At 33.3% G+C, this 13,158-nt stretch overlaps 1 protein-coding gene across 1 annotated transcript in view; it reads right to left on the minus strand.

Moving 5' to 3' along the window:
* Positions 1 to 7,251: 7,251 nt before the first annotated feature.
* The window catches only part of LOC150087411 (xaa-Pro aminopeptidase 1-like), a 532,432-nt gene continuing 526,525 nt past the window's right edge, over positions 7,252 to 13,158 (minus strand). The window contains exon 23 of the mRNA XM_090372051.1: positions 7,252 to 7,371. Coding sequence (XP_090228177.1) covers positions 7,252 to 7,371 — 120 coding nt within the window. The remainder of the gene's footprint in view (positions 7,372 to 13,158) is intronic.

Consider the following 13,158-nt stretch of genomic DNA (forward strand, 5'->3'; position numbering starts at 1 on the left):
AGAACAAAAGGGTAGCAGGAAAAGCAACCTGGAAACAAAGCACCTGCTATAAAAATGTCATCAGGCGTTCTGACGTGGTTGTGTGCACTATCACACTGCAAAAACAGATTCACTGCTGTTGATTTACTCATACTCTCCCTGAGAGGTAGTCAAAGTTTCACCAAGATGGAATATTGCTTTTGTATGGAGAAATTTTTGGCAGAGTTTTTTTTTATTACTACAGGAAGGTTTTCCCATAGCTTCTGTAATACCTCAACAACTGTAATGTATTATGTTCATTCCTGCAAATCATGATTGATAGTTACTCTCAATTAAACTGAACTGTCATTATGCTATTGTGAATTAAACCTTATTATTAAACTATATATATAAAACTTTTTCAATTTTTTTCTTTCAATCAACCTGAAGTTATTTTATAAAATCATTCCGTATGTTTAAAGTTACCCTAACCTTTATTTTTCATTAAAAAAAAAAAAAAAAAAAGAAAGAAACAAACTAAAAACTTTTAATTTTTGATTCTAATCATGACACTGAAATTTAAAGTATGGTGCGTCAGAAACAAAAAACCCATTATTAAGGAATGCACAAAGTTGAACAAAGTGTATCAGATATAAATTTATTCACATTCACTTTATCTTGCAGCAATCTGTGTGCGAGATGCAATTTATTGACATGAGCTGTTGTTAGTAAGAACCAACGTGATTATATGGTGTGATCAACCTTAATTATTAACTTAATGTTAAGAATCCATTTTAACAATTATAGGTGAGGTTAGTTTGCTGTTTCAAAGAAATTAAAAAAACAAACAAACAGTTACACCACAGTTATATCAAAAATCATATTTTCAATAAGCTAGTAGTTAAAAAAAAATGAGTAATATAGGAAGTTAAAAATATTAGATAACATGAAATTTAGATATACTTTTATCCATATATAAATTAAGATGTATTCTTATGTTGCTCAGATCAAACCCACTCCTAATTTCATAAACCAAACACACAGACAGCTTCAACCCTCTGAAGATGATTTATAGTTCTCATCATTTATAGTTCTCAAGCTGTCCCCTCCCCACCCACAGGAAGGAGGTTCTAAGTGGGAGAGGGTAGAATGTGAAATGTTAAGAATGTCAAGTTAGCATAGTTCTCAAACTATAGGGAGAGGGGCAATTGTGAGCAAAAAAAAAAAAATTTTTTTAAGTACAATTGATTTAAAGTCTCAAACTGTGATGCTGTTGGCAGAGTCATCACACTGTTGCACTACAAATAAGTTGCATATTTCCTTTTGAGAAGAATAATTTTAACATTGACCACCCTTATGGTTTTGTTGTAACTTAGAAGGCAAACAGGCACCTCAATGGCATCTTAATATAACAGCATGCCTAGTAACCATAAAACACTATCACTTCATACAAAATCAATATTTATAAAAACCAAATTTTTTATTGTTTTCAATGTAGCCTCACTTAAATAATTTAAGTTTGGTGATGTGTATCAAAACTATTTTGGAAATTGAATTGATTTTAATATCATTCCTGATATTATCAAAATCAATAATTACTGATCATATAGGGTGGAGATTTCACCTAAAAACTTTTCTTTACAATGGTCCAACAACATAGGGAAATTTCTTCAGAAGTCATGGGATTCTCTGTGCTATTTGAAAAGTTATTTAGCAGTGGATTCCCAGAAACAGAGTAATCAAAGAGTTGGAACTCTCAATTGAAGCATTAGGCCAATTGTAGCTCATTCAATAAACATCAAAATAATGGTTTAGACTTATATTTGTAAACATCTGCACAGCAACTTTCATCCATTTGTATTTGTCCAGAATTAAATGTGCGATCTAAAAGGAAAAAACAAGGGGCCAGTGGAATGTAGTTGTTCAATTTAAGGTTGCTTTGGTTCAACTGTCATGTTATATTTTAGAAAGAGAAATAATTATATTTTCACTGTACAGCATAATACTCATCCATAATGCTGTACATTATCTTTTTCTTGATATTGGATGTTATATGGGTTTCTTATTATTACTTTTTTTAAATGACTATAACCATGCAAAATCCAGAAAATTCCAAGATCTGGCTAGGGTAAAATTCCAAGGTTGCAGATTTGTGAGGTTCAGCTGTATTTTTATTGCAAATAATGCTAATTTGAATTATTTGCAATAAAATTTTGTTTATAATATTAGATCTGCATATTATTGTAACAATAAAAAAAAAAAATGACAGAACAACTTTTCCAAAAATTCCAGGGACCAAAAGAGTTCTTGAAATGTCACTTAGCCACTTCAGCCAAAAACATTCAAATAGTTAAAGGAGTGATGATCTTCTTCTCCGTGTGCCATCTCCTAATGGAGGTTGGCGACCACAATGGCAAATGTCTCTTGGTCTTTGGTAGCTCTGAACAGCTGCTCTGTGTTCAGTCCTGTCCAATCCTTGATGTTATCTAGCCATGATATATGCGTCTTCTCCCAGGCTTTCTTCTTCCTTCCATTCTCCCTTCAATAATTAGTTGTGGAATTGCATATTTGTTGTTCCACATCAGGTGTTCAAGGTACACTGTTTTCTAATTCTTTGCAGGACACTCATTGGTCACTCTTGCTGTCCATGGTACCTTTAACATTCTTCTGTTTGATGTTCGGAGGGTGTTGATGTTGATGCCAAATAACATAAAATGGTAATTATACTTGAAGAGGCGGTTATGTTTATTTATAGTGCAACAGAGGAAAACTTACAGTGAAGGGCTCAGAAAGTACTACTAGCAAATTTTATAATTATATAAAAAAAACTATATTTTGTTGAATGAATTAATAGAATAAAAACATCGTATTTTGTCGTTATTTTAATGTCTTTGGTGCATAATTTTAAAAGATTCGCAATAACAGAATTTAGAATTTACATTAGAATTTAGAATTATATGGCAGATTTTTTATCTAATTATAAAAATGAATTCAGCTAAGTGTATCCCACCTCACAGTTTAAGAAATACTTGCCTTATTTAAGGAATTTGTGTCCTTTCCTTTGAAAATTTATTTGAAAGGCACAATATTAATTTTAAGCAAAAGGTATATATGCTAAAAATAATTAAAATTAAAAAATCACTTCTAATAAAAATAACAGCTGGATAAAACTTTTCAGATATGTTTTATATATAGTTAGCATTCTTTTTTTTTTTTTTTTGGATGAGCCCTGATAAATAACACTATGTTTTGATATCTTTATTTCTCCATGCTTTGTTTTGCTTTTATATTTACTGTATAATACTTTAATATATACTTTCTTCCTATACATGAATTAGTTCTTAAGAATACAATACAATTTTGTGCATAATACCATGATTCAAATATAATATTATTTACAAATTTCAGAGTAAGAGTATACAAATGCTGTATTTAAATATGTTGTCACCAAAATTGGCATTTATTTGTAAATTTTTTACATGTATAAGATATATATTTCACACAAATTCTTAACCTGATAATAGATGTCCCTCACAATATCTTTTGAAATGTTTATGAATTACTGTGCCATTCTGATATAAAATCATTGAGTGACCATTTGACGTTTCTTTTACAAGACAAAGTGAATTCCATTCAAAGAATAGAAAATTATGGCTGATGTATGTATGAAAATATCTAGCCATTTACTCCTATTCAAAAGCATTCCATTAAAACTGATTCACCTTGTAGCATCACAATTTCCTAGTTCCGATGATGCAATGTTACTATTATTAATCTTATCACCACTACTGATTACAGCTATTATTATTATCACTACTACTACTACTACTACCACTACTACCCTTGCTACTATTTATACTACTGTCATGTTTTTAAAATGAAGTTCAATAAGTACTATAACATTATAATAAGATACATAAAACATAAAACTGATGATATATTTGTGCAACCTGCCACACAATGTTAGTATAATTTAAAATAGATTTCCTTGTCATTCTTTTTTCTATTTCTCTGTCCCTGTATGCTGTAATCATATTATTCATATGTCCCTGCAGAATTATCAGCAAATGTTTATTGCTACAGTATACAAATACTCCAGTTAAAGGTATATTTCAGAGCTACTAAAAATGTATATCTTTGGTACATGTCATAATTTTTCTACAGAAATAGTGATGTGAAATAATTACAATAATCAGCATATATGGACTACAAATAACTAACATTACCAAAATTTGCTAAACAAATGGAAGTACTAAAAATAGGAAGAAAATATCTTAGCTGTCTTCCTGCTTTATATAAATGACTAGAAAATCTGTTGGGGGAGGAAGGCACTTGTTCTGCTGATAGTGGTATTGGCAAAGGACTTATTTATTACCATGAAAATGAGGTGCAACTTTATAAATGCTGAGGTAGTAGTGCAAAGGAAAAAGTATACCAGTAAACATTTCCTGAATATATTTCATATTTTTTCTCCTTTGTACACAAAAAAACTTGATTTATTAGCAAAGAGCTTTAAAACATGCATCAGTTATCATACTGAAAGAATAAAGCAGGTGTAAAAAATAATAAAATAAAACTTTTCTCAAAATCTCGATATTCTGAATTAAACAGTTATTTTGATTTCTTTTTTGTTTTCTCTAGGAGCTCATAAGAATATAAAGGCTCTTCAGAGCAAATAATACTGATTAATTAAATTTTCTCTATTCCATGTAAGCATATACTGCAGCAGTGTTCATATTATACAGCCAGTAATGTTACAAACATCATTATTGCTTCTTAAAAAATATGAAATTTAACAAGCAGTATACAAATTTAAAATGAAATAAATAAAGGTTTCTCTGAAAGCTCTTTCTGTAAGTAATTTAGGTGCTCTACAGTATTACTAACACTGGACTGAATGAATCTTACATGATATATCTAAATTAAAATCGGTCTTACATAAATATTAACAAACACAAGATAAATTCATCTGTTCAGCCTTGCACTTTTTTAGCTTGCTAGTATTGCAGTAATTGAAACTTTCAAAACGTTTTTAAACACCATAAAGTAACTATACTTTCTGGTTTACAATCCTTGCTACTCTTTCCACCCCTTGTCTCTCTCTCTCTCTCTCTCTCTCTCTCTCTCTCTCTCTCTCTCTCTCTTTCAAACATAAGTTTTAACGAACAGAACAAACCATAATACCATACCCAATTAACAATTATTAATATTGCTCCTATAATAAAATTTTGTAATATACAACCAAGCAGTTTCAGATTCACAAAGATCTTATGTGTAGAAACAAATTTCATTTGAAGAAGACTGTGTAAGGATATTAAATATGTTACAATTTTAATTCTTATTGCCACCTGTATCTTAATGAGAGCTCTGAATTTGTTGTAAAATTATAAAAGCATTTTAAACACAGCTGTGGAAATCTACTGGAAGGAAAAATTTAGATATATTTCAACAAGTGTAAGAATTATACATTTCTGTTATAAAACTTCTATTGCATCTTACATAACTTTCTCATTTCTTGGAAGAGATAATTGGCAGTTTTAGCCTGAGCAATTTTAAAACCCTTGACAGGGATGTGCATCACTTCTTACATTCATATACTTTTTCCATATTTGGAGTTCTGAAGGCTAAAAAAAGTACCTTGCATCATGATACCTTAAATAATTATGCTAAAATAATTGGGACTCCACTTATATTCAAAATGTCTTGAAATATCAGGTACATTTATTAAGACTAATCTGCAGAATACCTTTAGCTAAAAGCTTTTATCTTTCAGATAAAAGATTCAGGCTATACAAGAGAAGGTAAATGTAAAAAAATCAACTTTGCCATAACAATATATTTTTTGTAAACAGTCTGAAAAGTACAAATGAAGAAATCACATTCTAAATATCCATTTATAAAGTTGTTATAGATGAGTGATTATCACTCTCATCTCCTGACTCTGGGCTAAATAATTATTGCTTTTATATATTATGGACAACAATATGGAAGGTGGTATTGCAGGGTTAGCACTGATATATTTCATCATCATCATCATATTTTTTTTCTTTTTTCTTTTTTTTTTTTTTTTTATAATGGTGGCATTCAGAAGTAAGTTTTTTCACAAACACTGATTTACACACATCATTTACCCAGGCCTGTTTCCTCATTAATATACACAAGCTATATTTATCTCTGAAAATTTAGTAAATTATTTTTTTAACCTCCTATAATCTTAAACATATTAACTGAGGTTCATAATAAATCTCACATCTTGATTACATATATTACATGAGTTGACAACACAACTTTCAGTTTAAACAGAGAACACAACAAACATACCTAACACAAAATTCTTAATATTGCTACTATCAATCTACCATGATATGCTTTGCAATATCAGGTTTGGCCCTAAAGACAATAGATATTGTCTATATCACTGGAAGACAGCCTAAGCCATGTGATCTACTATACAATCACAATGCACAATATAATTACTATAAAATACAGATGGATAGGTTAAACCTAACCATTTTTTGAGCAAATAAGATATAGTTGCTCCCACGAAGTACACTTTACATTTTTATAGTGATAAACATAGCTCAAGGTAATATATTATGATTATTAACCAGCAAAAGTATATAAATGTGTATAAATCTATTCAGCATGTGTATAAATTATATAATCTAAATACTTGAGCATTTAAATTGTTCATTAATTTTTTTAAAAGGTTATACTCTGTAAAAATATTTTTGGAAGTAACTATATATTATTTGCTGTAAGCCAAGTACTATACTTGTAGTTTCCTGGCCAAGGATATAACGGATATTACAGACACACTTAATACAAGATTGCATTTTACTTCTTTCCTTGTTTGTGAAGTAGTGACTAATACAAACATACATACATACAAACATATAAACAACAGACATAACAACTTACTTGGCTTTCAGCCTAACACCATTGATCTAGCTCTTTTTTAAAGATCACATTTCAACAAATGTGAATGGTTTTCAACCAACAATATGCATTTTATGTTCTCAGGCATGTGAATATGGTCTCTCTCTCTCTCTCTCTCTCTCTCTCTCTCTCTCTCTCTCTCTCTCACACTCACACACAAAAACACATACATATATATTATATATATATATATATATACACACCCACCCACACATACATGTGTGCATACACATACACTTACATTCATCTACACACATGCATGCATCTTTGGCACAAAGAATGTACCTTGGAGTACGTTAAAAGGGATAAGTTATTCTCTTCTCCAAAATAACCATATTTATGCAAATGATAATGCTAACCCAACGGCTGAGTTTCCCGCATCATCCACTGGAAGGCACTATGATTTCCTTGCTCCCTGAGGGCTTTACCCACCACATCTCTACATATCTGGTGGTAGTTATCTATCCAATCAACCTGTAAAGAATATATATATAATGCAACACTGTTGATCATCTGATTAGCTTGCATACAAGTATAATATTAGCATATATAGAAATGTATTTATTTATTTTTTTTATGAGAGCACCAAGCAAAGCGGTATTAGACCCTATAGTACTTAGTACCTTGGGTTGAAGGTTAAGAAGATGAAAGAAGATACTTGTTGACATTAGACTTGAATTCTGTAGGTTGTAATTTTCAGGAAATACATATGAAGGGAGATTGTTCCAGAAAAATGGAAGAAGAAAAGTTGGTTGTGTAAGTTTGAAGTTGGAGAGTAAAAGGATGTTGATGTTGCAGCATGTGTTCGGACTGCTTTGGAAGAGAGAGAGAGAGAGAGAGAGAGAGAGAGAGAGAGAGAGAGAGAGAGAGAGAGAGAGCAGGAATTATAGAAGCCAATTCAGAAGAACAGTGCCCATGGAAGTAGCTACAGAAAAGGCATGCAGCAGAAACAGAGAATGGAGAGACTTTGTTAGAGATGAGTCATTAATTAAACTAACTGCCTCTTTTAATGGAATCTGGAAGCCTGAGAGAGAGAGTTCTGCAGGCATCCCATATGTGGGAATAATGTTCCATGGTAGGGCAGATCTCAAGAAAAGTAACAGCGAGAGCAATGAGAAAACCCAGTTTTTTCTCTTTGCTCTCAAAGATGCAGAGGAAGCAATATTTATAATGTGCTTATGTTAAGAGAGATTAGAAGTCAGGGTAATAACCAACTGAGATATATGATCTTGCCTATAAATCAGAGTGTCATCAAATATAAGCATAGGAGCAGAAGAATCCTTTTTGCAAGATATAAGACAGAACTGGGATTTAAAAGGATTGAAATCAACTAAGTTGTTTTTGCCCCCACTTGAGAATTACCTGGAGATCAGTATTTAAGGAATTGGTAGTGGATATTCGAGAAGTTGAAGCTGTTTGTGCAGGGCAAAGTTTCTCAAACTGGAAGGTGGAATGCAATGTACCATCATCAGCAAAACTATGGATAAGATTTCTAGTCAATGGAAGGTCATGAGGAAAAGAGTTGGAGAAAGAACTGAACCTTGGGAGCACCAACATTATTGGAGAAGTTAGAAGACAGAGCGCCATCTATCATCACTCAGACTAAGCGGTCAGAGAGAAAACTGGATACCCAATTACAAAAAACAGTTGGCAAACTATTAGATGAAAACTTATTTAGAAGACTTTTATGCCAAACACAATCAAAAGGGTTTGAAATGTCAAGAGCACACTGCTTGAGTTTCACCATACTATTCTATTGAATTTGTCAGTTTGTTATTGTTTGTTATTTTGATTTTTAAGAGCATTAGCAACTAAGGCCATATTGCTCTGGGAATATGCGGTGGTTATTCCCTGACTTTTTCTACATTCTCTGTATTTGGTGGTGATGGGCTCGAACTCCGGTCTAATCAAGAAGCATGTGCTACGCACTGAATTTGTCCGTAGATGGGAAAACCAAGGTTTAGATAAAGGACAAGATTTTAAGGTGGAGTGTGGAATAAAAGATTTTATCCCTACAAGAATAATTTCACTGACATGATTTGAACAAATATTGACATCAGAAGATTTGAAACAGTAATCCAATCAAGAAAAAGAAGAAAATAAATCTTGCAGATCATCCAATTATACTTATATTTATTTAACATATGATCACGCATTATACAGACCCAATATTTTAAAGAGCATGTATACATAGAATTATTTTATTTAAAAGAAATAAATTAATTCACTTACTTTGATATTCATATACATACACTCAGTGACCACTGAATTATGACCACCTATCAAATACCGTCTTGTGCCACCATTCACATGGATAATTCTGCTATTTGCCTATGCATCGACTAAACTAAATGTCTGAAGATGTTCATAGGGATCTGCAGCCATGCTGCAAGGCTTTCCATAGTATTGGAACAGACGATGGTTGTATGTCCACATGCCTCACTTCCCATTCCAAAACATCCCACAGGTGTTCGATTGGATTGAGGTTAAGCAAATTTTGAGGCCAATCAAAATGGATGATATCTTCACTGTGTTCCTCCAACCACTCATGCACAGTGTGAGTGCAATGACACGGTGCATTATTATCTTGGAAGATCCTGTTTTTGTCTGGGGAAATATGCAACATGGCAGAGTACATGGTCTCCTAAAAGATGCCAGCAGATCGCACCAGTGAATTGTTGGTTTACACACACAACAGAGGTCCTAGTTCTTGCTAGCAAAACATACCCTGTATTAAGTAACCACCACCACCACCTGTCTGGATAATGGGCACCATGCACGATGGGTCCATGGACTTAGGTTGAAAGCATCCACAGCATGTTTCACCAAGTATTTGGTGCAACATGCTGATGTTGCACCAAATATGCTGATGGTGCTCACTCAACCAGCACACTCATTTCCAGTCCTCTAGTGTCCAACCAGCATGTTGTCGACACCACAGCATTCACTTCAACAATCAGCGGTGAGGAGAGGATATCTCTCGGGTCATCTGTTACAGAACCCTATATGCCTGAGTGTGTGGCGCATCATCATTTAGGATATTGTACTTGCATTCCCCAAAGAGGGTGCTGACTCTCTTTACAAGTGCCAGCTGTGAATTACAAGCTCCAAAAAACAGATAAGTGTTTTGCTATTTTATTTACTTAATTGTCATATTATTATTGTACTTTATAAGGAGCTTTATAGTTCTAGTTATGATCGTTATTTTTAATTTAGATAGAGTTTTTTTAAGTTATTACTTAATGTACGTAAAATCGTTGATTTGTTTGAATCTTGCAGCCATTGTTTTCATATAGAGTGAGTGGTATGGAATTCAAATTTTTAATTGTGGTAAATAGGTAGCTATAACATAAAACTAGATAGCGTAATACGAATCCCTGCATTTAGGAATCTATTAGATAGTGTAGTATTGATGATTAATTAATTAAATTTATTAATCTTATTAATTTTCATTGTTAATTTCAATATCATGCCCCAGACTAGAGCAGCAAAGCAATGGACATAAAGTAGTAGGAGTGCTGTGACTCAGGGGAGAACAGAGAGGGTAATATAGATCAGGTTATCAGCAGTGATCACAATGTACTGATGTGGGATTTACTTAAAGATATAAATACCATCAGGGGTAAAGGGAAGGGTTCTTGCTTTCATAAGGTGACAACAGTGGTCTTGGATAGTTTTTAAATTCTGTACAGTGGGATCAACTGATGATGCTATGAACAGCAAATTCTAAGTGGGAAATATTCAAGAACTAATCGTGGAAGCTACTAGGCTTTTCATACTAATTAATAAATATTGCTCAAAGTTTAGGCCTAAATGGATATCATATGAACTAATGAGACGTTACAGAGAAGAAAAATGCATGGGAGGCATAAAAATTATCAGGTGACGCAGAAGCCTTTGGCAGATATAAGCTTGCCTGAAATCAAGTCACAAAGGAGATTAGGGAAGCGAAGGCAGACTACGAGAAATTTTTGACAAAGGATACTAAGAAAAACAACAGATTTGTTTACTTACATAAACTCTACAAGGAAGGGATAGAATCAGATTGGTCTATTTGATATCGATGGTTTGACTGTTGATTATGCTGCTGCTCAGATAGCTGATAATCTGTATGAGTATTTTGCATCTATGTTCACACATGAGGAGTTATTTAGGGAGGAAAATGCCAGATGTTTATCAAACATCTGGCATTTAACATTTAACAGGGCGCTTAATGATTTTATAATAACTAAGAGCAAAGTGGAGGAAAATTGTTGAAGATAAATATAAGAAAGGCACCTGGGGCAGATGGGATCTATCCAGTTATATTAAAAGAGGCGGCAAAGGAAGTTGTTGTTGCTGTTGAATTTATTGGTGCAAGGGATACTAAGGCCATAATGCACCTATTACAATCTTATTTGGTGGCAAAGGAAGTAAGCAAACCCTTAGCCATAATTATGAGAGCATCCTTGGACTCGGGAAGTCCCCATGGACTGGAAATGTGCAAATGTATCCCCAATTCACAAAGGGGGATCGAAGGGTGACACGAGTAATTACAGATCAGTTAGTTTAACTTCTGTTCTGGGTAAAATAATGGAGTCACTGGTTAAAGATACATTGCAGGATCATGTAGACAAGACTGCAGTAATAATTCAGACACAGCATGGGTTTAAGGGAAAGTCTTGTCTGACAAATCTGATTGGATACTATGATGTGGTTACAAAGGAATTGGATGCAAAAAATTATTTTGATATCATATACTTGGATTTCAGGAAATGTTTTGACACTACTGTACAAATTGGAGCAGTATGGTATTACGGGTAAGTTGCTACAATGGATAAAAGGGTGGTTGATTGGGAGAAGGCAGAGAGTGGTAATCAATGGGTGCTGCTTTTTGTGGACTAAGGTTATTAATGGAATCCCACAGGGTTCAGTGTTGGGCCCACTGTTGTTTTGTATATTTATCAATGATACAGATGAAGATATATCAAGCTTAATGTGGAAGTCTGCAGATGATACAAAGGTTGGCAGGGTTGTTAATGACAGTAATGGCAGTGTGCTACTGCAACAGGATCTAGAAAATTTGGGGAGACGGGCTGAGAAGTGGCAACTGAAGTTTCACATTGACAAATGCAAAGTACTGCATATGTGTAGAAGTAATCCCAGAGAAACATACCAACTGTGTGGTACTACACTTAGGGCGATAAAAAATGAAAAACATCTGGGAGTAATTATGCAGTCAGATATGAAGTTTTCTGAGCAATGCAGACAGGATGCCAGAGCAGGTCATGGGATATTGTCAATGATATACAGGAATTTTTCTAGTAGGGAAGAGGTGGTGATTATCCCTTTGTATAAGGCAATGGTCAGGCTACACCTTGAATATTGCATACAGGTCTTGAGGCCTCATTTTAGGAAGGATGTTCAGTTGCTTGAGCATGTACAGATAAGGGCAACAAGATTGGTGAGAGGAAGAAAGGGGTTCTCTTACCAGAAGAGGCTTAAGTTCTGCAAATTGCAGCATCTGGAGACTAGGCACCTGCGAGGTGATCTGACTGAGGTGTATTAGGCCTTGAATGGGTTGAGCATGCTGAATTCAGATGGGATTCTTCAGCTTGCTCAGATTATGAACCTGAGGAAGCATAAATTCAAATTGAGGAAAGACAATTGTAGAATAGATGTGGGGAAATTTGCCTTTAGCCAGCAGGTGGTTAATTGCTGGAACAAACTCCATCAGTTGTTGTGGAAGTTGACAGCTTAAATGAATTCAAGGAGGAACTGGACAAACTTTTAGAGGGAATGGATGTGTGAAATCGGTTTTTTTTTGGTTGATGCTACACAATCTCATACGCTTGCTTTTTTTGCATCACATGCCTCCATTACTACTACTACTACTGTACTGCAGTGTTAAATGTTGCTCAGTAACCTGCCATTCAGCCCACATAATGCACTACACTCACAACGAACACCCACATGTGTAATCTTTTACAGTCTGTCAGCAGTTTGATCCTTTAAACACCATTTTTTTTGTAAAATAATAAGAGAAGTTTACCTCAATATAGTAAATAGAACCTTCCGAATGACACTCTGCAGAAATTAATATGAAAAAAATCGAAAAGCTTACATTAGAGTGACAAATAATTAAAAATCAATTTAACCCAATAAAACTCAATTTAACAATTTAAAATCAATTTAATTCAATTAAAAATAAGAAAATTAATTAAAATAATTTTAACAAAAAAATTGCAAAACGATTTTCCTTAAAATTCTTTTAATTAATTT

The sequence above is a fragment of the Mastigoproctus giganteus genome, chromosome 4 (assembly GCF_048544385.1).
Source record: "Mastigoproctus giganteus isolate SK-2022 chromosome 4, ASM4854438v1, whole genome shotgun sequence".
Classification (NCBI taxonomy): Eukaryota; Metazoa; Arthropoda; class Arachnida; order Uropygi; family Thelyphonidae; genus Mastigoproctus; species Mastigoproctus giganteus.